The sequence below is a fragment of the Canis aureus genome, chromosome 4 (assembly GCF_053574225.1).
Source record: "Canis aureus isolate CA01 chromosome 4, VMU_Caureus_v.1.0, whole genome shotgun sequence".
NCBI classification, from domain to species: Eukaryota; Metazoa; Chordata; class Mammalia; order Carnivora; family Canidae; genus Canis; species Canis aureus.
Genome location: NC_135614.1, coordinates 77,735,234 through 77,762,706, shown reverse-complemented (window position 1 = coordinate 77,762,706; position 27,473 = coordinate 77,735,234). Strand labels below are relative to the sequence as shown.

The window sequence follows — 27,473 nt, the reverse complement described above, 5'->3', positions numbered from 1 at the left end:
CCTCTGTATCTTTCAAATCTCTTCTGTCTCAGCACCCCAATTCCCAATGCCTTGTTACAGTCCTTTATCCTATCTCCCGTGAAATACAAGAGGATCCGCACCCATTTTTTTTTTTTAAGATTTTATTTATTTATTTGAGAGAGTGACAGAGCAAGCATGAACAAGGATGGGCAGAGGGAGAGGGAGAAGCAGACTCCCCTCTGAGCAGGGAGCTGATGCGGGGCTTGATCCCAGGACCCTGGGATCATGACCTGAGCCAAAGCAGATGCTTAACCACCTGAGCCACCCAGGCGCCCCTACCCATTTTCTTTCCACCCAATCCTGTTGCTCCTTTGAAAGCACATGTCCTCCCCCCATCTTGCAACCTTTCTCTCATATTTAAGGTTCAGTTAACTCCCCAAAATTAACTCTTATGTGAACCTTCCTGTGTGGTCTACTCTCCCTCCTCCCCCTCCAGTCTCAGTTGAAGACCCCTGGCTGTAGACACACCATCACGTGTTTCCCAAACTAGACCCAAGTGACTTACTTTTTTTTTTTAAGATTTTATTTATTCATGAGAGACACAGAGAGAGGCAGAGACAGAGGCAGAGGGAAGAGGTGCAGGCTCCATGCAAGGAGCCCGATGTAGGACTCAATCCCAGGACTCTGGGATCATGCCCTGAGCCAAAGGCAGAAGCTCAACCACTGAACCACCCAGGCATCCCTGACCCAAGTGACTTATGAGAAGTAACCTTCATATTCAGCCTCTATGAGCAGTAACAGCACAGTTGAAGTAACTAAGAATGTGCACGGTCACTGGCCCTTCTTGTGATCAGAACTAGAAAGTAAGGCTGGGCTGGGTTGGGCAGGAGGCAGGGTGGACATGGTGGTCACAGTGGCCTGTTACATTGAGTTGGTCTATGTGCCTGGGTACAGTTTGGCTGCTGGCCTCCTTGTTTCCTATAGAGCCCCGGGAGCTACCCCGCCCTGATGGTGTGTTTGGTATGTTTCACTGTGAGGTACTCTAGTGTCTTACAGACTTCACTTCAGGTTTCAAGAGCTATTAATATGGAGAAAGAAAATGAAAAAGGCCACGATACTACAGAGAGAAAAAGTCAAAGCCCAATAAAAAGTCCCAAGCAGCATGCTGGCTTTGGCATTATTTTGATGCATATGGAAGACTAGTGGAAGTGCTTGTTTAAAAAAAGTTCAGGGGCTCCTGAGTGGTCAACTGGGTGTCCGACTCTTGATTTCGGCTCAGACCATGGTCTCAGGGTTCTGAGATTAAGCCCCACATCAGGCTCTGGGCTCAGCACAGAATCTACTTTTCCCTCTCACTCTGCTCCTCCCCCCAACTTGTGGCTCTGCTCTCTGCAATAAATAAATAAAAGCTTTTTAAAAAAAGTTCAAATATTTTCCCTGGTAACATTTGCAAGGCCACTGATGACAACAGTGGCCTTCCCTTCCAGTTTTGCTCTTTGTAGGGAGGAGCAGCAGCAGGACAACCTTTTCTTACAGGTACAATCTTACATTTTATGATTAACAAAATAAAAAGCCCTAGAGGTTTTCTCTCACTTCTCTAATATATATGTGTACATGTGTGCAGGATTATTTATGATGGAACAAACTGCTTACAACCTATACATCTTTCATTAGTCAACAAATTATAGTGCATCCATAACTGGTATTTAAGATATGCATTAATATGCAGCCATCAATGTAAATGTGGATTCAACAGAGAGAGATCCATGATGTAGTAGCTAATAAAAAAGAAAAGGATATGGAAACCACGGGTATGGTATCTAATTGTTAACGCACACTTGAGTGCATGTGTGTACGTGTGTCTATACACAGAAGGTCTGACAATATACAAAAGTTCTAGAGGATGGAATTGTGGGTGATTTACTTTTCTGCCTATGCTTTCGACTTTCTCCACAAGATTTCCAAAGTAGCAGTTGTTTCTTTCTCCTCCTAATAAAAGTAATATATTCTCCAAATTTTCCATCTTTTTTTTTTTTTTTTTTTTTTTTAATGATAGTCACAGAGAGAGAGAGAGAGAGAGAGAGAGGCAGAGGGAGAAGCAGGCTCCATGCACCGGGAGCCCGACGTGGGATTCGATCCCGGGTCTCCAGGATCGCGCCCTGGGCCAAAGGCAGGCGCCAAACCACTGCGCCACCCAGGGATCCCAAATTTTCCATCTTGTATAGGTAACATTTAATAGTCCTATAAATAAGAAACCTTCCAAATACCTGAAAGGCTCATTCCCTCTCCTGCTTCAGATCTTAACTCAAATGATACCTTTTCAGGGGGATCTCTCGAACCACCTGACTAAAACTGCACCCATCCCACCCTCTTGCTCTGTTTTTGGCCGTCATCTACACCATCAAGTGCCACATGTTTTACTTCCTTGTCTATTGTATGCATTCCTCTACTAGCACATTACCTTCCTGAGGGCAGGGAATTTTATTTTGTTCACTGCTATAGCTCCAGAGCCTAGAATGATGCATGATACACAGATGGTACTCACCACATATTTATTAAAATAATGAATAAAAACACATTTGTTTTAAAAGAGAAGTTTTGCCCCCACCCTTTTAAAAAAGGTTTTTATTTTATTAATGAGAGACACACAGAGAGAGGCAGAGACATAGGCAGAGGGAGAAGCAGGCTACCTGCAGGGAGCCTGATGCAGGACTTGATCCCAGGACCCTGGGATCATGACCTGAGCCGAAGGCAGATGCTCAACCATTGAGCACCCAGGTGCCCCAAACTTTGTCTTTATTAATAAGAAACAAATGATACTCAGTTTAAAATAACATTTTAAAAAAATGTCATGTCTTTCAATGTAATGTTAGCCCTTTATTGCAGGGACCACTTCAAGTTGATGAAAGCTATAAAGACTCCTCATCCTGCTCCGGCCCACTCCCAACCTCACCACTGCCCTCACCACCACCCCCACCCCCCCCCACACACACACACACATAAAATCAAACACAATTTCAGGAGGTTCTGAGACTTCCTTCAAGTCTGTTTATGAACTTCTTAAAGCATCCACTGACCCCAGGATTAGAGTATCTGATTTAAAGTGTTGTGTGGCTTGGAATCATGATTTCTCCTCCTATTCTAATGATTCAAAGGATATATTTGATTCAAATATGTCCTTCCCCACTCACATTAGCCAGTTAAAACATTAAAGGGATCCCTTCTACAAAAGATTCAATGCTTAGTGAGAGTAAGTTCAGTGTTTGCAGTTGAGAAGACGTTAAACATCCAGATGAAAGCTGAAAAATCTAGTTAATAATCCAGAGACTTCCAAAAGTATAGATGTTAATAGAGTGTAGCCCAAATATCTGGTGAGGTGAATTTTTCATTTGTCAGCTGAAGTCTTATGTCACAATCTCAGATAGAGAGAGAAAAACAGGATCTATTCCACGTAGAAGATGCTTTTTGAATTTTATTGTTGAAAGAACAAAATAAAAGGGAATATGCACATCCACCAAAGTGAGGTTTTCCATTAAAGAGAAGAGAAACCATATACTTTGTAATAAAGACCATCCAGCTCAAAATAACATATTAGATCGGTAAAACAACAATAGCGAGTTGACCTTGTGTTTTATTTCAACGAGCACACTTCATTCATCGTCTGCAGGAAAACTAGGCTAGATCTCGATGGGCAACAGTCACAGTTATTAAGCAAGTAAATACGCCACCATTTCCGTGCCCTCCTTTATTTCTTTATGTCTTCAGTCTCATCTGGCTCTTTCTCTTGATGCTCTCTTTCCCACCTCATTTCTTTTAACTCTTGTCTGTACTTCCGTTCAATGAACCGCTTCTGATGGGCCATCTGGGGAAAGTTATCTGACACGAGGAAATACATTTTATACTCAATAAAGGGTAGCCTCTGGTGCAAAGAACGATGCAAACTAAACACACACACATTCACGAGAAACACAGAGCTCTATATTCTAAGGCAGGGGGCAGACAACTGCTCGGTGTCTTCCCTTGGTCTTTTGTCATTCAGAAACCCAATCGTCGTCTGCACCAGTACCCCGACGCTATAGTGCAACATCTGACGTGGATTTGAGTATAAAAGGCACCAAAACATATAGCAGTGTTAAAACACAGATGTGTTGTTTCCAAGTGGTTTCAGGCAGGTTTGAACAAGGTTCTCCTAGTAAGAAGTGATGGTCAGGGAGAGATTACAGAATGTAGCCAAATGGGCCTATGTATTTTTGCAAAGCTCAAACCAAAAGCTCCCAATAATGATATTATCACACCAGTTACCAAGAATTAAATTTTCTGAGAAAAGAGGAAAAAGATCTGAAGGACAGAGGCATTAAGTTATTATTTCTGATCATTCTATTTTTAAAGTTTACCATAAGATTCCCCAATGCTATGTTAGCAACAGCAATGCAGGTAGAGCATTTTTTATTTGGTTAAAGGAAACATGTCACTCAACGGTACAGTTTAAGCTCCATTTGGTCTGATATTTGACCCTGTGCAAGATACAGTGGAAATCTTGGTTAAGGTCTAAAAATGTTACAATTCAGTTGTCATTTGAGGTATATAGCAAGTACATTGGCAGAGTAAGAAATTGAGGATGGAACAAGAAAAAAAGTCATTTTATACACTTAGTCAACAAACACACACTTCAACAACAAACATCAAAAAGGGATGCATACAAAAAAAAAAAAAAGGATGCATATAAACATGAATGAGAGCCACACAAGTTACCTGTAACACAGAGGGAAAATGACACTCTTCTCTCTAACTGGGTAAGGGGTTGTTATATACAAGAGTTCCTACTTCATATTTTAAATATGAAGATTCAGAGATGTGAGAGAGATGGCATGTTTGGGGAAGAGCAAGTTTGGCTTTTGTCTGGGTTGAAGAATAACAAAAGGGATTTAAATATACAGCAAATTCCTAAATTATTCTCTCCCTTTTTATATAATGTCCCATTCTCGCCCCAGGGGAGAGGAAGGGACAGGAGCAGGGTGCTAGGAAAAGTATCTGAGAGACAGGCAGTCAATCAGTAAAGACTCTGAATATCTGAGTCACTGACTGATTTTAAACAAGAGATACATAATGACACCTGTATTTTAAAAATAAAACAGGAACCTAATCCTATTCCCTAAATGATATCAAGTTGACCCTATGTATTGTATAAAACACAGGTTTCAAGTACTATAAGTGCTTTTGGAAAAAACAAATCGGAAAAAAGTCAGCTGTAAAGCTAGTTACTACAAAATGAACCCTACTTCCTTGGTAAATTCTATTCTAGAACTTAGTTTGCATTAAAAAAATCCCACCACTCAGTTCTAACCATTGATAAACTTTTAGAATGTATCCTTACAGTTTCCTAAGAGTTATGGTACACACATACATACATAGTGTAAATGTGCATGTATTATATAGACATATGAATATTTAATCACTCCCCCATGCACCCTTACTTTGAGAGAGAATGGCATACATACATTTTCATGGGTACATTTTTAAAAAAAAACTTATTCTAGTATAAGTATTTCTCTGTATCAGCACTCTAATGATTACAAAGTGTAAGAACACTTGGATAAAAGCAGGAATTGGTCAACTACTGCCCATAGGCCGAATACAGTCCACCACCTGTTTTTGTAAATGCAGTTTTATTGGAACACGGACACATCTGCTCATCTGCATACTATTCATTCCTGCCCGCTACAGTAGCAGAGTTGAGTAATTGTGACAGAGACTGTGTGGCCTGCAAAGCTTAAAATATTTTTTATCTGGTTCTTTACAAAAAATGTTTGCCAACCCCTGCAATATAGCATAGTTTATTTAAGCATTTCCCTATTGTTAAACATGCAGTTTGATTGACTTAATTATTTTTTGGCTGTTATAAATCAAGTTGTCACTATTATCATGGCATGTGAACTGGGGCTCGTAACTCCAGTCATTTCCTTAAGTTTGATTCCTAGAAATGAAGTCTCCAGATCAAAAGGTATGGACTTCTTTAATGACTAGAAACAGACGGTTAAAGTGCTTTCTGGGAGTTTAAATGACTCACTCCTACCAATATGCATGTGGAGGTCAGTCTCTGAACACACCATCTCTCCAGTACTGTTTTATTGTTAAAAGTGAATGAAAAAAACCTCCAAAGAGAACCTTTGGCAATTTTATAGGTCGAAAATGGAATCTCACTTTTATTTCAATAGGTGATTGTGCATTTGTATATAATGAATGAAAAAATTCCCCAACAGAGTTAACTTAAAACTTTCAGTGAAGATTCCATAGACACTGGAACCTGGAAATACAAGCTACTGCCAACTTGTCCTCCCTTCCCTGACCCTAGGAAGCTACTGTCTGCTGATTTCCACTTGACTCCTAGCCCTCTTTCCTTTCCTGGAATCTCCCACACTGAGAATCCTGGGCCTCTTGACTTTAGCTTCCCGCGCTTTGCTCTGTCCCACATTTAGCTGGTACTTGGAGCATAACGGAATTGCACTGTCCTGTTTTGCACAGACTGTGCAGTATAGCACAGTAGACCTCAGAAGAAAAATTCTTTGCATTTAAGCCTTCAATTTACAAAAGACTATACAGTTCCCTACATGGTCAATGACATCACTGAAGTATCCTCCACTCAGCCATCCCATTCCTGGGAATCTATCCCATAGAACCAAAAGGACTATTTAGACATTTACTGTCAACAGTGATTTAAAAAAAACCAGAAAGAGTATCCATCAAAACTAAAAGAGCTGACTAGAATATGGCAAATCCATTGCATGAAATACTATGCAGCCATTAAGAAAGAATGAATGAGGGGCACCTGTGATATATTATTGAGCAAGAACAAAAAGATGCAGAAAAGTGTGTAAATATCTCATTCTCATAAAACAATGGCCAAAAACTAAAAAGAAAAAAAAACCTTCACTTGTATAAAATTTTAGAAGTATAGGGAAATAAATCGAAAAAGATACACTGGGCTGTTCATATGGGCAATCTGGGCTGAGTGGGACTCCACACAAGAAAGGAAAATGAAAATCAAAAAGCATTCAGGAATACTTTTCAGAAAAATTATCAGTCCATTTTATACATATCTTACATTCTACTACATTCTATGTGGAGAGTAATTATGAAGAAAAAAATCACATTTTATCAGTACTTACCGTTTTTATATTTCCCCATTTTCTTTCTATAAAACATGTATTATGAACATATAATTATAGAAAAAGGGAGAGGCTTACATTTTTCAAGTGCATCCATTGCTGCTCCCATTTCTGCTTGCTGAATACTATCAAATAAAATAAAGGTAAAGTGCAGTTTAAAGATTTTTTTCAAAAACACAAGGTATGGCCACACATTATTCAGGTTTTCATGTCTGATGCATAAAATTTTATCTGATTACTTCTGTCACATACTGAATCACACAGGTTAGGACTATACACAAAGGCATGCAGAAACATCATTTATTTGCACAAAGCCTATTGAGGTTATTTGTTCCACATTTTTAATACTGGATTAAAATATCTTCCATTTATATTAGGTCTGAAGTATTTTAAGTTTGAACTTCCTTAACATAAGTTTAAAAAAGAGGAGAGTTAAAAAATGTAGACAGACTTCCAATCACTTCTCAGTTTAAGATATAAATTAGAGGGTTCAGAGAAAGACGATAATATACATAATTCTTTTTACCTGAGAGAAGATGTTAGGTAGCATTTCCAACAAAGCTCAAGTGAGTAGCAGTGAGAAATCAAATGTTTAATGGCTGTGTCATGCACGACGTATCTATAAAATGCTTGCAGCAACACTGGGTACCCTGTTGGGTAACTGACACTGGACAGATCTTACCTTTACAACACCAGGTAATGAGGCCCTCTCAAGGTAGCCAAGCTCCTTATGCAATGGCACTCTCACTATCCAAGGCCAAGCTCATGTTTGGGGCTGGGCTTGGTGGGGACATTAATCCTTGGGATTCGCTTTATTACCCTTGAACATTCTATACTCTGAGTTTAAAATGACAGACTGCAAAGTTTGGAAGTACCCAGTAGGGACTTTTCAGACACACAGGATGTTCATTTGAAGAAGTTAAAAGGATCTTCTCTCATACCTTGGTCCTTTCCCACAGCCTATTCTTTCTCCCTTAAAGTACACTGCCACAGTGTAGGTTCTAGCATGGGAGGGTCCTACCGTCTGCAGCGTTCTGAAAGAAAAAAAAGGAACATTAATTATGGTAAGGTATTATTTCATTGTTATTGCTAATATATAACTCTAAGAAAACGTGTACTTATCACTTAGAGAAAGGTAAAAATAACATGAAAATTAAAGGAGTAAGTTTATTTGCTATGCTGACAAATCTATAGAGAGCTTTTAAAGTAGGAAATTTTTAAAATTCTACACTGGATTTTTATACGTTTTTTTTTTCCCCAAAGCATTATAAATAGCACCTGAAGGCTACCAGTGAAGTATAAAATGTCTTAAACAATTTCAAAGCGTGTATACTCCAAGTATCCTAAAACTAACAAACTTTTCAGCAGTGAAAAGTTAACCATCTTAGTCTGTTAATTGTTCTTCAATGCTAATCACAACTAAAAATGATAAATATCTGGGCAATGCATCTCAAGCCACATCTGAATGGTTTCATCCCTTATGAGTTCTCTCCAATGCCTGGTATCTTATCTAAAAGATCGGAAAATGTATTTAATTTCTGAAACATCTGAGATCACTTCAAAGGTAGGCTATAATGCTGAGTACACAACACAACTGCCAAAAAAACAAAACTCCAGGTACTCTGGATTTTAATGACACGGCGCAGATTTCTAATGCAGTAAAACTGATAACTTTATGGAAAAGGGAAATTAAAAGTAGCCAACAAAGATAATGGAACGAACACGGTAATCTTGAAAAAAATATGTAAAACATCCCTGTCATCTTGATAGAAAAGAACAAGTTCATCGTGTACTTGCATTTGGGGGATTTATGAGAAGGGAGCAGAGTCATTTCCTTTGTGTTGATATACTCCGTGGGATGAAAGCACATGGATGCCTTCTTTAAGGTAGCACTTATGACAGTAATCACGCCTGTGCTATGAGAAGTTTATCATCCTCATTTTATTTATTGAACTTTAATTATCACTTTGATGAGGAAATATTTTGAGCCTTTCATGTAATACAGTTTGGATATTCATTATGCTTATTAGGTACATATTAAAGTGCTATTTCTAAACATTTGGGGATTTTTCCCAATAAGTAAAGGAAACATTGTTTAGCAGTGACAGTTTCTTGGGACAATTTATCGTAGCTTGCTGTGGGGTGACTCAAACTTCACTTGGCCTCAGTTCTTGTAGCGAAAAAGCCTATAACGTGTTGTGACTATTAAATAAACACATAAAAAAGGACTTAAAATTCGCAACTGCCACTCTGGTGTTTTTCCTTTTGAAGTTTGAGAAAGTCCACAGAGAGGGGCTTTTATTCCATATGGAACATTTGCACAAATGTGTGCACTTGCAACCATGTGTGTGCACAGACAAGGAGTAAACCTGCATTCAAACTAGATTTTTAAACATCCTTAAAAACACATACCCAGAAAATACCTCGGGAGGCAATCCACCTATTTTGATAATCCTTTCCTTTTGTAATTCCTCTTTGAAAACACCTTCTGAGTCAACAAAGGAGAGTCTCAGGATAATTACTCTACCTCCCAGTAAAATCTCCTGTTTGCATCAAAACTGGTATTATGTGTGTAGTGACCTGCATTCTTTTTGAATAACTTCTGGCTACCACTCAGAGGATAATGATTTGTCACTAGAGATATTCAAAAGTACACAGCAGTTTCTGATACACATTCTATAGAAGAAAAACTCCAAATATTTGAGTAACAGAGTGGCAGTGAAGAACTGCCCTGCTTCCTACAGTGGCTGCCTGAGAGAGCACGCCATAGCTGTCAGACAACAGGGACAGAGGCCATCAGGCTTCAAAGTGGAATAGAGAGAGACACCCAAATACTGTTAAAACAAGCACAACCTTCTGATCTAGATGCAAAGCCCAGCAGAGGTTACGAGAAATAAAACAAACATAAAAAGCACAGATAATCAAAGGTGACCCACTTACTTAGAATGAAAAGACTGAGACGCCCAAAGAGATTTCAAGTTGGGCCCAAAGTCGGTGTCAAGAAGTCCCAATCCAGGCCCCTCATCATGATTACCCCAGTGGTTTGTTTTTCCTCCAGACCCCTGGAGCATCGGCTCTGAACTCACTGGATCCAATGCCCGTGAGAGCAAGTACTTACTTGTACAGAGGAATGTCTGGCTCCTTTCCTTCTGTCCTGAGTGTCAAGCAACACTGCTGAAGCTGGGATTTGGGGTCATTCCAATCCTGATTCAAAATAAACTCCTGGAGCAAGTTCCCAAGAAGTATTTAGTAATGGGTTCTGGAATCACTGAGCATAAAGTAGATAACCAATTTAAATTTTATATGAGCTTACTTTTAATCGTGGAAAGAAGCAAACATTCATGAAAGTATGAACATATTCTAAATCCTTATCAATGTACAGCGCTGCAATAAATGCTGAAAAAGAGAATATTTAAAAATAAAACCACAATGCACTGCCATCTCCCAGAAAGAGTAAGAGACCAGACTTTTAAGAAATGTAATGAGGTTTGTAATTCCCAGGCCCTCTTTATTTTTTAGAATTATCGTATCCTCTTTCTTCAAACAAGTATTTCCCTTTATCACTAATATCAGAAGCAACAGCATAGATGTGTGATTAAAAATGCAAAAATCAAAGAGTACAAAGACCAAATTACATTTGGCTAAAGGCTAAATAAATAGTTAAATGACACACAGAATGCTCTCATACAGCTGGGAGAAAATGATTTCTGGGAATACAACCATGTTAACAACAAATCAAAAGAAAACCTAAAGATCAGATGCGACACCAGAATGAGCACATTCTTGGGGCCTGCCATTCTCAACACCAATCTTGAGAAGGTTAGCCATTGACAAGGGGCTATGTTACATTTCATGAACAGATATGGGACAATTTATAGAGTCTCAGGACTATGAGAGACTATAGAGTCTCTGCCCACACAAAGAAAACCTTAATACTGGGCTTAGTGACAACATAATATATCAAATTTGCATTAATAAATAAATGGTGACCCCAGAGAGGACTTGATTAAAAGATACTTTAACCAAGGAAACAAATGGTGAGTTTTTAAAAGGTATAAAAACAGCTTTCACTGAGCTTAAAACAAAAAACAAAAACCCCAAAAACCCTGCCAGTGAAATAGATTATTCAACGTTTTTGTAATTTTAATTTAAGTTACCTTTCTTTAACTGAAAAAGAGGTTCTTTTAAGTTTCTTAGTCAGACTACCTTTGCACTTTGTAAATGAGCTGGTTTTGCACGGTAGACTTTAATACTTGCAATATAATTCCAATAGTCAAAAATATCATAATATATTATTTTAAAGTTCCAAGCCCCAGTGAATGGCCCACTCGTTTTAAACCAGTATCAGAAACAATAAAATTATGTGTATAATCCTTTAGTTAGCCATAATAGGATTATTTATAATGCTTCCAGACCATATCAGAAGTTGCCAAAGATGACAACTATGTCCATAGAGTTTTGAGCTTATTCAAAACAACAGATAATAGTTTTAGTATGTAAGGAATAAATTAGCCTTCTTTCTTCTATGGCCCTGTATAAAGGCTGCTGGGTGGCAAAAAAAAAAAAAAAAAAAAAAAAAAGCTATGAGTCACTTTTACCAATCTCCACACTCTGCTACCATTTCCTATAAAGGATGTGACTGCTGAGCATTAGGATGGAAGGGTACAGAGGCAGGGATGGAGGGCTGATACCACTGAATACAGACTGAACATAAAACTCATTATTTACATGTCTTATTTCCAAATTATTCTAGTAATAAACTTTGGAAAAAGCATGAATAAAAATTAAACAGAAAAGGTTTCTTTACTTAGAACATAATAATAATAATGAGAAGTAAGATAAATGTGGGTACATTTGATTTAAATTCTGAGTCTACAGGTTAAGAGAAACTTAAGACTCACATTCCAAAAGGTCTGCCAAGGTCTTGGTCCTAAGGGCCACAGGTCTCTTGGTCTTGTCGTTGGTGATGGCATATTCTTGCATGCCCAGCTCCTCTGCTACCTTGGCCTGAGTTCTGTTATTCACCAAAGAGCTTCGCAGCAACTGACCAAGAGTAATTAAGGGATGTTTAGAAACCATTTCAATGTGGTCTCTCTCCTCCTTCAGTGTTGGGCCCAAACAGACCGAGATCATGTCACTGACAGGGATGCCAAGTTAAGCAATGGTTTAAGTCCTCAACCTCTACCCCCAGGCTGCCGTGACAACCTCCGTGTATTTCCAGCTTCCCCTTTAATAACTTCCTCTGCTCCTGGATTTTACCTAGCTAACATCTGAATAGTTTATTTAGTTGTTTCGTAGCAGTGAGCCGTGGTGAGGGGAGGGTACTAAACTATGATTAAAGATCATACCTTCTGCTAAATGTAATGCTACTAAGTAAAAGGAGCATTAAAATTTTTTTAATCAACATTATTGCAGTATAACTTACAAATGATAAAACGCACCCATTTCAAGTACAATTAGGTGAGTTTTGACAACTTTCTACATTTCTTTCACCCCCAAATAAGTTTCATGTTCCCCTTTGTAATCATAATCAATCAATCCGATGTACCACCCATCCGGCAAACCTGACCTACTTTCTGTCACTGTTAGATTTAAAGGAGCATTTTTTAAAAGTCTACAACTTCAAGTTTCACAGCACTGATGCTAATTTTGATATTATAGGATTTGGGGAAGTAATGTTTTAGTAAGCATTATTTAAAATATTTAAATTATTTATTTAGAGTTTTACTTTTATTATTTTAAAGATGTATACTATATATCCTGAGTCATAGTTTATCAAATTGGGACTCTTCATCTCTAATCAAATTAAAATGGAATTTTCATATTTCAACTTTAAAAATTCAAAACAAAAATTTCTAGTACCAATTTCGGGCAGCAAAGAGTCCTCCAAACACCATCCCAAGTAGTAACATTACACAGCACATGAAAATTACACAACAAACCCATCACAGAGGTTCCCAGACAGCAAGCACGGTTCAAGAATTGAGCACTCGGTAATGGCTCACTAGAGGAAGTGGGGAGGAGCCTGGGGGAAGCAGACAGAAACCACGATGGACCAAATAAAAGCTAAGATTTCGGGGAATAACATACCTAAAACTAGAACTTTTGTCACAACGGCTATAACAAATTTTTGTCCTACTACAACAATCCCTTCCTGCTAAGGACCATCCCTGACACCAGGGCCAAGGCGCGGGAAGCAGCTGTGGGCTGTGCTAGTGTTCTACCCCTGGCCGTTCCACACTGCGCTTTGTTTATTAGATGCAAGTTTTATGCTCTGTGACTCCAGTGTCAACCGAGCTTATGAAAATCAAGATTTATTCTCAATGCCTGAGATTGCATCCTTGACAATAGATAAATAAGAAACAATATGTTCTTAATTTGTCTGACAGTGATGCATGAAGCAGAAATACAACTTGATCTTCATAAGCCATGCCTGCTGTTGAGTTACAGACTATTATTCTTTGTCTCAGCTCCCTTCTTCCTCCTATTTCGCCCAACTCTTTTTCCTCAATATAGAAAATGTTTCATTAAAATTAATATCCACAGAGAAGCTCAAAATTAAAAAGGCCTACCATATAATATTAGAAGACCCAACCAACAGGAGCCCATCAGCCTAATATCTTGTAATTATAAAATAACTGAGCTAAAAGGGAGAGATTTTTTTTCATTTGTGTTCCCAATGGGGAGATGGCAGGAGGCAGTTCTCAAAGTAGAGGCCGGGGGAGAACAGGAAGGCTATTTTGAGAATACGGTTGTGCTGAGCAACAGCACCACTGGGTTCTCTCTTAATATGTGCTTTGGTGAGAAGATAAAGCTCTAACTTAGGCTGCCTATATGGAGTTTTCATGCTTCAAAATCAACGAATCGGAGGTACAACACACAAATGCACACAAAACACCATATATCTCCAGTTACCAGGCCCCGGCAGCTGCCTTCCGGTGTCAGGGCTCCTTCTTTGGTTATTATCCAGTAAGGTTGTCCGACGGAGAAGGAAGAAAGCAGTGAGGATGGAAACAAATGCTTCCAGTTTTATTTAAGATACACCCTGACAGGCCATGAAGCCACAGGGTAACCAGTAGAACGTGATCTTCAAGTTCTTGCCAGAACTCTGAGCCTGAATCAAAACTCAGTGTGGGAGAAGGAAGCTATAAATCATCCATATTTTTGGAGTCAATTTAAATTTAGAAGATGAATTGAAAAGAAGTAAGACCTTGTACTTTACCTAAACAATTGCCAAATGGCAGTTCTTTAAATGTCTGCTTCCACCCTTGGCCTTTGCTGGACTCCAGAATGAATCACACTGTTTGCCAACAGGTGGGATCAAGATGGGGGTGGGGGGGGGTCACAAGGCAGAAAAGCACCTTCAGCTAGTTCAGTGTAAGGGCTGTGGAGCCCAACTCTGTGCTACGCACTGTGCTGACAGCTGAAGACCCCAACATGATCGACACCCACTGCTGCTCATCTCCCAAGGAAGCCACACAAATTGGCCCTTAGGATGCTCTGCGGTAGCTGCTGTGACAGCACGGAGGACACAGGGCACGCAGGAGCCCCCTTCTACCCCAGCCTTCCCCAGAAGCCTCCTGAAGGATCTGACCCCTGAGTAAAAACACTTCAGAGGCTCACTGACCTAGCTCTTATATCAGAATCATAAAGTGCTTCTGAGATACGGGTGCTTGGGCCTCTTCCACGAACCAAGGCGTTAGTATTTCTGGGGATACAACTTGGACATATGCATTTAAAAAAAATTCATGTAGGTAGCTTCTGATGAACAGAGTCAGAACCGGAAAAAAAATGAGGCTGCCAGAGGGGTAGGTGCTATAGTCTAAATGTCTGTGTTCCCTCCCCCCCAAATTCTTACACTGAAATCCTAATCCCTACAGATGATGGCATAAGAGGTGGGTGGGGCCTTTGGGGTGATTAGGTCTTGAGAGTGGAGCCTTCATAAATGGGATCATATATGATCTCTGAGGCCTTATAAAAGAGGCCTCAGAGAGATCTCTAGCACCTTACCCCATGGGAGAGTACAATGAGAAGTCTGTGACCTGGAAGAGGGCTCTCACCAGAACCCAACCAGACTATCACTCTGATCTTGGGACTTCCAGCCTCCAGAACCGTGAGCGGTATATTTCTACTGTTCATAAGCCACCTAGTCTGTGGTATTTTGTTCTAGCAGCTTAAATAGAGTAAGATGGTGGGAAAGGGTTTTCCAGGAAGAGAGAACAGCTTTGGCAAAACAAAGGGCCATGACACAGCAAGGTAATCACTGGATGGGACTGGAGGATAGGTCAGAGCAGAGTCAGGGAGAGCTAATATAGACGAGGCTGGCTGGCCTCTGGGCAGTCTTGCAGGTCATGTAAAGAAGCCTGTACTTTCCTGTAAGGGAGAAGGAAGCCTAAAAAGTGTCAAACAGGAGCAGTTGCAATATAATATTCTGATTTTAGAAAGATCATTTTGATGAGTGGATTTGACTGGGACAAGACATATGGTTGGAAAGTCTGCAGACGCTGATGCTATTGATTATTATTTTACAAAGAGGAAATATCTGCTTTTTAAGTAGAATTCTAGAAAATGAATATTAAGTATCCAATTGAGCTTGAGTTAGTTATTAGACTGTTTTTGCAAACAATGCCTTCTGTTAGATGTGGTAATGAAAGGCTAGAGATTTGGCACCAAACTTCCTGGGTTCAAACTGTGGCCCTACCACTTCCTGGCTAAGTGACCCTGGGTAAGTTACTAAATCTCTCTGAGGTATGGTTTCCTCATCTATAAAATGGAGCAAAGCAGTACCTACTTCACAGGGTTGTAATGTATTACACTGTGATGGCTGGCACATGATCAAAACACACGAAATGTTAGCTGCTGTTTTTACCCACAGTGGCATCCTCATTATTATGCCAGATGAGCTCACTCTTTTGGTTATAGAAAGTTTTAGGAATTCCTCTGAATTTTCCACAGATGTTCTAGATATCAGTCTACATATTGTCCTTGAAGCCCTCCATTTTACCAAGTGCTAGGCTGTCCCTCACAACTTTTTCTTCAACCCTTCCTCCCACCAAAGACAAAATTATACTTGAAATCACCAGAAAAAATGAAGAAAGCTGTAGTCAGGGCTTTCTGTGAAGCTGAGAAAAAAGATGGCCGAGTCCCTGATGCAATGGCAGGACCAACAGAAGTGTCACATGTCTCCAATTCTGACTTTCAGAATCCAGGGAGTTTTCTACTATCTCGGCACAGCAGTTTCTCATGACTAAACTTAAATTTTAATAGGAAAAAGGTTTATTGGCTTAAAACAAACAAAGAAACATATTGGCATTCTTCCTTCAACCTCTCTATTCGCTTTTGATTCTAAGAGGAAGCCACAGCAGTGGGACATGAGCAACCGAAGAGGGCCACCTAGTGTAAAGTAAGTAGACTGTGATTTATTATTTTAAGGGCTTTAACATAAGAACATGGGGTGAAAGCAGAATATACTATTAAAAGTGACAGTGATGTACCACACAGGTCTATTACACCAAGAGTGGTAGCCAGATGGTCTCCATTTCCTATGATAACTAAAGAAAAGGTGCACAAATGCTAGCAGGCGGGATGCAGGTCAGATACAAAGAACCAAATTATGTCAGTGACAGAGAAATTCTCCAACAGGAGGCTTGTGGAATCTATCCTCTCAAAGAGATCCTGTAGATGAAATCTGCGTTTGTCTAAATGATTTATGCTTAGTGCTGGCAGGAGGCAACAGGGAGGGATTAGATCACTGGTTCTCAAACTTTTTATTTGTAATCCCTGCTTTCTCATTATCCCAAATCATTCCGCTATAAAAAACCAAAAATGTCTGCAAATTCATTCCACTGATGCACACACCAGTGGGCACTGTGCCTTACACACAGTAGGCATGGGATTAGCAACTATTTTTAGCTCAGTAGCACACAGTGAAGACTAAGAAGAAGGAATGATATAGAGAGAAGAATGATATGCAGGTGTTAAAACCTGCAAGTGTGACAAGACAGGCATCCTGGTCTGAGCTAATGATCTTTGGGACCCTCCCACTACTTACCTAATCCCTACTGGGCAGGTCCTACCCTAAAAAATCAAATACTTCAGTCTATGAAATCAACCTCAGTCCTCCTATAACAATTATCTATGCCTGAGATTCCTTCCCAAGCAGGCCTTTTTGATCCAACTCACACAACACTATGTTTTTCCCCATCAGCATTCAAAACTTCAAATCCATGATTTCATTTGTTCAACTGTCCTATTCCCTGTAAAACAAGCACACAAAGTAATGGCTCAAAGCTAACTAATGCCTCCCGGTGTGAATTAATGTAATTGTGTGTTCTTTAATCACAATAATGAATAATTTGCCACCCCTCTCATACAAATGCAACTGTAGTAAGTAATCCTCCACATATTTTAAATTAATTTTAATCTATAGACATTCATAAATAACAGCCTCCTTCTTTTTTTTTTTAAATTATTTATTTATTTATGATAGTCACACAGAGAGAGAGAGAGAGAGGCAGAGACATAGGCAGAGGGAGAAGCAGAGCCATGCATGAAGCAGGCTCCATGCACTGGGAGCCCGACGTGGGATTCGATCCTGGATCTCCAGGATCGCGCCCTGGGCCAAAGGCAGGCGCTAAACCGCTGCGCCACCCAGGGATCCCCAGCCTCCTTCTTTATACATAAAACAACATGTCACTTCCCTCCAACGCCACTTCTATTTCCCTTTCTATACATCTTAGCTACCTACAAAACTCTTTCTTTTATTTATTTATCAAACATGTATTGCAAGCCTACCATATGGCTGGGCATAGAGTGATACATGAAAACACACTCTCACAGAACTTCTAGGTTAGTGGGACAAGCAAATGGAAATCAGTAAGTGCCAGGAAAGAAAAGAACATGGAATTTGACTGAGGAGGCCATCTGGAAAGGTTCTCCTTGTAGCCAGAAGTCAAGCCAGAACTAACATCTAATCAAAGAGTAGGAGACACCAGGCAGATGAGGGTTGGAAACAGGAATAAGAACAGCACATGCAAAGCCTGATGGCAAGAAGGGGCTTGTAGGAACACAAAACAGAGCAGTGTAGAGGCCCATAATGAAAAGAAGAGCATATAGCAGGAGGAGGGCAGATGGGCAACTCAGACCAGCCAGGGCCGTGCTTGTTCTTTAGTTACTATCCAAAGAATAAACAAACAGCACTGGCCTGGGATAGGATGATCATTCATTCAGCCTATCGGCTCAGCACTAATATATGCCAGGAACTCCAAGGACCCAGGGAATCAAGAATGAAGAGAACAGACAAACACTCTTGCCCTCAAGGAATTTATACTCTGACAAGAGAAGACTGAAAGTAAACAAGTAAAATACATAGTATGTGCTAAGGAGAAAATGGAAATGAGGTTCCCAGCTGGAAGAAGGGGACTAGGGACAAGGGGAAGAGGTCACAATTTAAGCAGGGTAAGTTAAAGGCCTCACTGATAAGATAGCATTTGAACCATGCCCTGAAAGACATAAGGAATTTGGCCACAGCATATACAAAGGCACTGAGGCAAAGGCTTGCTTAGTGTTCTACAGGAATAGCACAGGATCCAATGTGAAGAGTCTAGGAGACAAAGACAGTCAGGGAGAAAGGTCATGCGGTCTTGTAGGTAACAACACTGTTACCCTTAAGGCAGGAAATCTTTGGAAGGTTTTTCACAAAAGGAGGGTTGTAATCTGACTTCCCTTTATAAACAGTCCCTCTGGATGATGTGTTAAACATAGACTGATGGCTTGGGGGGGGGGGGGTTGTTGCGGGGAATGAACCAGCTGGGAGGCTATGGCTGTAATTTAAGGAAAAGATAATAATAGCCTGGGCCAGGGTGATAACAATGGAGGTGGTGAAAAGTAGTCATGTTCTGGGCAAATATTTAAGGTAAAATCAACAGGATATGCTAGCAGCTAACAGGTATAGCATGAAGAAAAGAGGACCATTAAGGATGACTTCGAGGTTTTTGGCCTGTACAACTTTAAGAATGAAATGATCCTTGGTGATACGGAGAATACCTAAAGAAAAGCAGGCTTTGGGGTGAATATCAGTTTTGTTCTGGTCATATTAGGCTTGAGATGCCTAATAGAAATCCAACTAGAGAGTCCAGTATATCTTTTTTTTAATATTTTATTTATTTACTCATGAGACACAGATAGAGGCAGAGACACAGGCAGAGGGAGAAGCAGGCTCCCTGTGGGGAACCTGATGTGGGACTCAATCCCAGGACCCTGAGCCGAAGGCAGACGCTCAACCACTGAGCCACCCAGGTGTCCCTCCAGTATATCTTTATATCTAGCTATTCAAGTGTATGTGAAGATATAAACAAAGAGCCTAGAGTTAAGGCGAGAAGTACAGGTGGAAGACATACCTTAGGAAGTGGTGTGGAGAAGTACTCAAAGCCATGAGATCACTCACAGAAAGGAGGTCAAGAGAAAAGAGAAGAGATCTGAGAAGGGGGGTGCTCCAGCATTTAGCGGTTGGAGAGATAAGAGGAATAACCAAAGCAGACTGAAGATGAATGGTGAATATGGTCATAGGAGCTCTGCTGTGAAAAGACACCACCAGCCACACTGTGAAAATGCATCAAAAGATGGAGCAAGAGTAGATAGACCAGTTAGGAAGCTACGACAGGGTCAACAGGCCTGAAACCTGGGCCAACTGCAGGGTTTCTGCCTGAGACCATGTCCACTGTGGGAAAGCACAGAACTACAAAGGACGGCTTTGCAAACAGTGGCATACGTATCAGGGAAATCTGAACATCCTGCATTGCCTCATGCTTGGTATAAAGGCAACCTTAAGATCGTATCCTGTGCAATTTAATAAATGCCACCCCTTCTAACGGGGTTTGTCAAGCACATTCCTGTAATGTTCTGCTACCGACGCAGAAGCTGCTACAGCAGTCTGGGTGACAGACGTTGGTTGAAAGGATTTAGGTAATGAAGACGAGGCGTTTACTCAAGAAGTAACAATGTCAGGACTTACAAGTGGTCGAGAATATAGGGATGTAGGCAGAGGGAGGAATCAAAGATGACTCCTGGGTTTCTGACAGGCAACACAGGATGGTTGACATTGTCGTTCAATTACTCAGGGAACACTGGAAGAAATTCTAAGTTCATTTGCTCTTGGACATGTGGAGACGCTGAGAGGGCAGCTACCTAGTGGGGCTCAGGAAGAAATGGGACTGAAGAGATCTGTTTGGATGTCATTGTCTCTAGAGTGAAACTGACAGTGCATACATGGAAAAGACTGCCTAGGAGGTGCTCTTGTGACAAGAGACAAGGGCCTAGGTGGGAACCTTTCAGATGCTGGAATCTCCATCAGCTGTACAGAATATGATGAGCTTGCAAAGGAAGCTATGGAAGAGTGGCTAAAGAGGTGAGAAGAAAACCAGAGTACAGAATGAGAGAAGCTAACAGAAGCTCACAGAAGCCAACGAGGGACAGTGTTTCAAAAAGGAGGGAGGGACAATTGTGCCAGTACTGATGAGAGTTAATAATTTTTTTTTTTTTTTTTTTTTTTTTATGATAGTCACAGAGAGAGAGAGAGAGAGAGAGGTAGAGACACAGGCAGAGGGAGAAGCAGGCTCCATGCACCGGGAGCCCGATGTGGGATTCGATCCCGGGTCTCCAGGATCGCGCCCTGGGCCAAAGGCAGGCGCCAAACCGTTGCGCCACCCAGGGATCCCGAGAGTTAATATCTTTTAAAGTATGTATTCAACTGATGACAGATCATCTTTATTTTACCAGCAGATCTGTCAGTCCTATTGATTTCTACCAAAGCTTCCTGTGAACATAGTTAATAAAACCGTATCATAATTTTGTCATTTACCATCTTTCTAATAAGCTCTTCAATAATCCTCTAATTTTAAGACAACAAGGCTGATAAATACATTTTGAATAAAACTAAAGGTTATAGAACTGAAGCAATTTTGGAAAGAACATAAAACTAGAGTCTTTAGTATAGTCCTGGTTTTGCCTTTATCTAGACCATGATGGGAAGCAGTAAACTTGTTGATCTATAACATCCCACCTCCACAAAATCCCAGAGTTCACAATTAATTTTGCAAGAAACTAGGGGCAAATGTGTGCATTTAAGTCATGCATTTTCAATAGTGGCCTCTATATGGCCAAAAAATGAATTACGATTTCAAGATATCTGACTTGGTTTGGCCATTCCTCAGTCCAACCAGATACTCTGACAGCAGTGAAGTCTATTCCCCAATGGAAGATACTGACAAAAAATTTATTGATTCCTTAAAGATACTAGATATCTAGCAAGATACTAGACATTTAGACAAGATACTAGTTCATTTTTGGTAAATACTCCTATGTCCTTAAAAAATTTAATATTAATCGAGAGGAACTACTTCCTTGTCCATCCAAAAGTAGTTAACTTTAAATGGTAATCCAACTATTGATTTTAAATTCAATTTAAACAAACAAACAAAAACAATTTAAACAAAGAGTATTGCTGATTTCCTATATAATAGTATGGGGCATAGTGAGAGAACTACAATACTCACTGAGTGAGTGACTAAAAGAACTGTATTTTGTTAGGCTTAGAAATTTCACTGAAAAATTACATCTAAACATAGTCAAATCATCATATTCTCCTTAATTCCAATATTTGTGTCTCACATAAACTATTTCCAGGGTACATAGTTGCAGAGATAAGATCCAATTCTATTCAGAGCAAAACATGCATATAAATCATAGAGATACAAAGTATGAAAGACTTATTATTTGCTTCAAGTATAATAAAAAAGGAAGGCTACACACTAACAAAATATCTTAGAGCACAATACTATTTTTCTTGGCCCAAGAAAGTATTTGCTTTCTCAATGCCCAACTCTAGAGGGTTTTCTCAAAGGTTATTTCTGCGCCTTGAGAGATCCTCAACGACTGGCTTCCAAACATGCTTTGTTCACCATTCTAGCTATATTATTGATCAGTTTCAGAGTACAAACCATATGCAACAAATAAAAAAGCTCAATGCCATTTTATAAAATGAAACAAAAGTGAGAGAAATGGGGACTGTTTCACTTTGTTCATAAATCAAACTTAGTTTTTCTAAGCCCCTTTCAACTCTGTCCTGGATCCAGCCAAACTGATTCCCTGCTGTCTCTCTATCTTCTGGTTTTTCATGTTGTCCCTTTGTTTCAGTAGGCCCAAAGTGTGGCATGTCTTTGCATAGAAATTTCTGCCATTAACTCCTGGTGGCCAAATCCCACTCATCTTTAAAGGCTCAGACATCATCATATCCAAGAAGCCTTCTTGGAAATCCAGAGCTAAAAGAAATCTTATCTTTTTCTAAACAACACAAGTGCAGCAGTTTATCTATGCCTCTTCCTAATATTCCACATGGTTCTCTCCTATATTTAGTTACCATTACTTACTTTTATTTTTCAGTGTACATGTATGCATGCACACATGACATACATACATTATATATATAATATATAATGTATGTATATATATATATATATAGAGAGAGAGAGAGAGACAACATTTGTAGCTATTTACTTATATTCTCCATTTCTGCTAATGGTTTTTAAACTCCTTATGGATAGGTGTCGACTAAGTTATCTGCTCTTCCCATGAAGTCTAGCTCAATTCAATGTCTTGCACAGGGTTGGTAATCATTAAATGAAGGAGTACAGGAAGAATTCTTCTCACATACTGCTTTGTATACAATTTGCATAATGAAATGAACAAAACCATGTGATATGCTAACATCACCAAGAACTAAGTAATCAATTACATAAATACATATTTGGCTCCTCTAATCTTCACTCTATTTCACAGCAATCTTACTGAAGGGAATGACTTAACCCAAACTCACAGTTAAGTGTCCTTCGTGATGATCTGGGAAATGAATAAATAAGTACTCAGTGGCAACCAGCTGCATTATGGAGTCACCTAGGAATTCCATCCTCTGATTGTGGCCTCTGGAAAAAACAACATCAATGCAAAGAGACCAATAAAGTGTTTGTATATTAAAAAAAAGAAACATAATTTCTAAAAAGGTATGGTTTTAAAAAAAGCAACATGTTCACCTTGCTTTAAAACATAAGACTAAATACAACTCCTTAAGCCCCTCAATTGAGAAGAGATCTGAGTCAATGTAGATTGAGTTTTGAAGAAGAGTACAATGACTAACGTCTAAGAATTAAACAACCGATAAATAGTGCCTGGTCAGAAGTTAAGGAGTATTAGTTGAAAAATAAAGTATAGATAACAATCTTGCATAGTTAACTTTCATTCAAACAAAACAAAGCAAAACAGTCCAAGAATTTTCTTTGTTAAATCTTTACTTCTTTATTGAAATATACTCGGGAACCCTGGGTGGCGCAGCGGTTTAGTGCCTGCCTTTGGCCCAGGGCGCGATCCTGGAGACCTGGGATCGGATCCCACGTCGGGCTCCCGGTGCATGGAGCCTGCTTCTCCCTCTGCCTGTGTCTCTGCCTCTCTCTCTCTCTGTGTGACTATCATAAATAAATAAAATAAATAAAAAATAAAAAATAAAAAAAAAGAAATATACTCTCTATCATTCAAATCTGGAATCCAGTTTAAGGACACTAAAAAAAAAAAAAAATCTATGACAAGAATCTCAAATCTTTACACTTTTTTTTTTTTTTTTTTTTTTTAAAGATTTATTTATTCATGAGAGACACAGAGAGAGAGAGGCAGAGACACAGGCAGAGGGAGAAGCAGGCTCCATGCACCGGGAACCCGACGTGGGATTCGATCCCGGGTCTCCAGGATCACGCCCTGGGCCAAAGGCAGGCGCTAAACCGCTGCGCCACCCAGGGATCCCAAATCTTTACACTTTAAAGAGAGCTGTGAATATCTGATTTAGGGGAGAGAAGCCAAGAACTGAATAAAAAACAACCGCAAAGAAATAACATTGTGGTTATTTTCCTAATTATTATATTAGCTCATCTCCAAATCGCTCATCTAGAGCTAGGATGGAGGGCCAATTTCAGCCCACGGTCTGTTTTTGCAAGTTTAATTGGGACACAGCCATGTTCATTCATTTACATTTTCTCTGTGGCTGCTTTTATGCTACTAGAGCAGAGTCAAATCCCTGCAACAGAGACCACATGGCCTGTAAAGCCTAAAATACTTAGTATATGTCCCTTTACAGATAAAATTTACACACTTCTCTTATACTTTATGAAGAAATAAGACACATGACAATGAAACCAAAAACACTGGATTGGAGCCTATGAAACAAGAAATACTGTATTGGAAACCTATCCCCTGATCCACACCAGCAACTGGCTACTCACCCATCTCATGATGTGACTTTCCTGGAAATATGTTTGAAATCCCAATGTCTTTGAAAGGCACACAGCAAAGGTTTGGAACTGCCTGTCTAAATGGTCACATTGGGATTACACGGGTAATTCTAACTTACAGGGTCAGATGGTTAAATCCCACAGTTCTCAACGTGAATGCTCTTGCCAGAAGTCGAACATGAGTAAAAATTACTCCAATTGCTTCTTCAAACTCAGTAAGTTTCTGTAAAACTGGAGAAGTCTCAATAAGTTGTCGATCAGTATTCGGCTCTTGTAGCTGCAGGAAAAGAAAAATAAATAAAAATCATGTGCAGTTTTTGGTTACAAGAATAATTATCAATTCTAGGATAGTGTTTTGTAAAATTCCTTCTCCCATGGGCAGAAATTTCTAAAATGCCAACAGAACACGGAAGCTTCTTTCTCATCCCTTAGAATGGCAAACAAACCTAATATTTAAAGAAGGCTCAAATAATATTTTCCAATCTTCTTTCAAATTTCAAGGCCAAGTACTGTACACAGATAGTTCAAAATCCCAAGTATTATACTAACTCTCCAAGGAAGAGGCAATGTGAAGAACTGCTGGTGGAGAATATGTGTATCTGGCAATGCAGTGGTTCTCAAACTTTCCCGTTCATCAGAATGCTTGTAGGGACCTGTTACATCCATATGGCTGGGCCCTATTCCAGAGTTTCTGATTCAGTATGTCTGGAGTAAGGACTGAGAATCTTCCTGTCAGTTCCCAGGAGAGGCAAATGCTACTGGTATGGGGACTGCCCTTTGAGAACCACTGCATTACAGGAATATGACTGTATGTCTTCTAGGGACCAGCCTATTTTGGCAAATGAACAGGATTAAAGCTGGATTCAGCTTACATTGGAGATTATTATACCACTAGGCAGGTGCTCCACATAACAATGAGCTTTGAACAACTCAATGCAAAAGTGAGAGCAAAGAGCAAATACGAAAAGAGTAAAGTGAACATTTTTGATAACTTTGGACAATTTCATACTAACGTTTCTAAAGTTCTTTGAATTAATGCCATTTATTACTGTAAAGCCTCTCATTAGAGTTCAGCCACTAGTGACTCTTATATATGTATAATGTACCCATATGTACATGCATACATATACATGTCTCCACGTAAAACAGAAATAAAAGGAAAGAATACAAAGAATTTTTAAACCAACTGGGGAAAAAGGGTATTATCGCATATAGATCTTTTAAATACCAAAATCTTTAGTAAAAAGTCATCACATTGTACTAAAATTTTAATTTACAGTATGTTTTAAGCAATCTGAGTCAAAGCCTTCAATTTCCAAGATCTAAATTAGGTTACCATTTAGCAATGTTAATTTAGTATTTGTTCTTTTTACTAAGCGCACACTTGCTTCCACATTATTTGCTCTATAAAGCAGCCAGGGAGATATACTGGATCAACACAGTAAGTTTTTAATATCACTTTCTTGGGGGAGAGAGGGCACCAAACCACAACCACAGAAGTAGTTCCTCCTGCCTTGTAAGGGAAGATGACTCCCATTGCTTCCCCCGCCCCACTCCAGAGAATAGATGCAATAAATGAGTCTGTTTTACTATCTGTTCCAAAGTTTTCCAGTTCTACCTGATGCTTAGCTCAAGCTCATAATGTCACTGAAAGGAATCAGAGGTTTATAAATGTAGGAGGGAAAACAGGCAAACTAAAGTGACATGAAAACATGCAGCTCTAAAGCTCACTGCAGACAGGAAGGTAACACTTACTTGGAGTGGGTGGAGAGGATAATTGAGCCAAACTTCTCGCAGGTCCTGGAAAACAGAGTGATGCCTTTAATGCTCCAGGGAGCCATTTAACATGCTCTGGAGTACTAAATAAAACGCCATTATTTGAAATAGTGAACTATTTCAGATGCTGACTCCACTTATTGCAAATTCAATAGTGCTAGCAAACTAATTTTTTTAAAGTGTATTCACCACTCAAACTGCCTGTAGTGACTCTAATTAGCCTATTAAGCTGGGGAGGAAAAGAGCCACCTCCACCCCCAGAAGTCAAAGATACCTTTTAAAACTCAGTTACACATTTGCTTAACCTAATACTTGGGATTAGGTTGCTGTTTTAATCATATTTTTTAGTTTACCATTCCCCAGAAATGTGCATCAGCTCTGCCTTTTGTAATTAAAACTCATCTCAGATGTCTTTTATTTTAGGCACTCATTCATTAGCATTTGAGCTGCTTTAAGATGGGGTGGAAAACATCCAAATCTAGTTCCTAAATTCTCAGATCTATAAGACCACACTTTTATTGCAGGTCACTACAAATGTTTCCTTGAAATATGGAAATGAGTGAATTTTATGGAGAAGCCCAGTACCTTATTTTATCCACTGAGCTAAATCTAGAGGCAGTTATAATTAGAACTTCCTCAGGATTAAAGTGTCTTTCCTGCAGTTTTAGACTCTAGGGAGCCTCTGAGTGAATCTACTTTCTGGCCTTGATGTTAGGTTTTTCAAACAAATAACCAAAAATTTTAAAAAGAGGGAAAAATATTTTTAAAAATTTAGGGGGAACAAAATATAGGAATATTTATTATCACTATGACACACAGGATGACAAAGTGAAATAAAATATCCTGTGTTTTGAAGCAACTTGCATCCCACTTAGAGGGATTTTATTTTTGCCAGTATTAAAAAAAATTAAAAAGCTTAAATATCAAACTGTTCTTTTAAGGCACTTTAGAGAGCTTCTCTTAACCAACTCAATAACCTTTCCCTTGAATTCTCTGTAGCATGAATTATGCTGAATGTCACTTCCTTCTTGCAACTTTTTCACGTTCTCTCATGCTTTTTTTTCCTTCTCAAAACAGTGAGCCCACTTCTGGCATGCAGAAAGAGCTACTACTAATGTTGATCGTATCCAACAGTAACAATGAACAGCCATCTCATCCAACCAACTCCCATCTCCCAAATTCAAAATTCTCAGCAACTTGATTCCTCTTTTTCCTGTCTCCTGTGTTTTTCACTCAGTGA

At 39.4% G+C, this 27,473-nt stretch overlaps 1 protein-coding gene and 1 long non-coding RNA gene across 9 annotated transcripts in view; one reads left to right on the top strand and one right to left on the bottom strand.

Annotated features, from left to right (window-relative positions):
- Positions 1-3,420: 3,420 nt before the first annotated feature.
- Positions 3,421-27,473, bottom strand: part of DROSHA (drosha ribonuclease III) — a 120,858-nt gene continuing 96,805 nt past the window's right edge. For 7 of the 8 annotated variants that reach the window (XM_077896349.1, XM_077896350.1, XM_077896347.1 and 4 more), the window contains 9 exons: positions 26,213-26,257; positions 24,577-24,734; positions 22,999-23,104; positions 12,029-12,170; positions 10,441-10,523; positions 10,246-10,349; positions 8,069-8,161; positions 7,206-7,252; positions 3,421-3,837 (listed from right to left, as the gene is read on the bottom strand). In XM_077896349.1, coding sequence (XP_077752475.1) covers positions 3,707-3,837; positions 7,206-7,252; positions 8,069-8,161; positions 10,246-10,349; positions 10,441-10,523; positions 12,029-12,170; positions 22,999-23,104; positions 24,577-24,734; positions 26,213-26,257 — 909 coding nt within the window. In that variant the 3' untranslated portion in view covers positions 3,421-3,706. Of the gene's footprint in view, positions 3,838-7,205; positions 7,253-8,068; positions 8,162-10,245; positions 10,396-10,440; positions 10,524-12,028; positions 12,171-22,998; positions 23,105-24,576; positions 24,735-26,212; positions 26,258-27,473 lie in introns of those variants that run through there. The other variant, XR_013378721.1, reaches the window with a different exon arrangement.
- The window catches only part of LOC144313042 (uncharacterized), an 80,837-nt gene continuing 68,430 nt past the window's right edge, over positions 15,067-27,473 (top strand). Inside the window, exons 1-2 of the long non-coding RNA XR_013378722.1 lie at positions 15,067-15,240; positions 16,478-16,530. This is a non-coding gene — a long non-coding RNA (uncharacterized LOC144313042). The remainder of the gene's footprint in view (positions 15,241-16,477; positions 16,531-27,473) is intronic.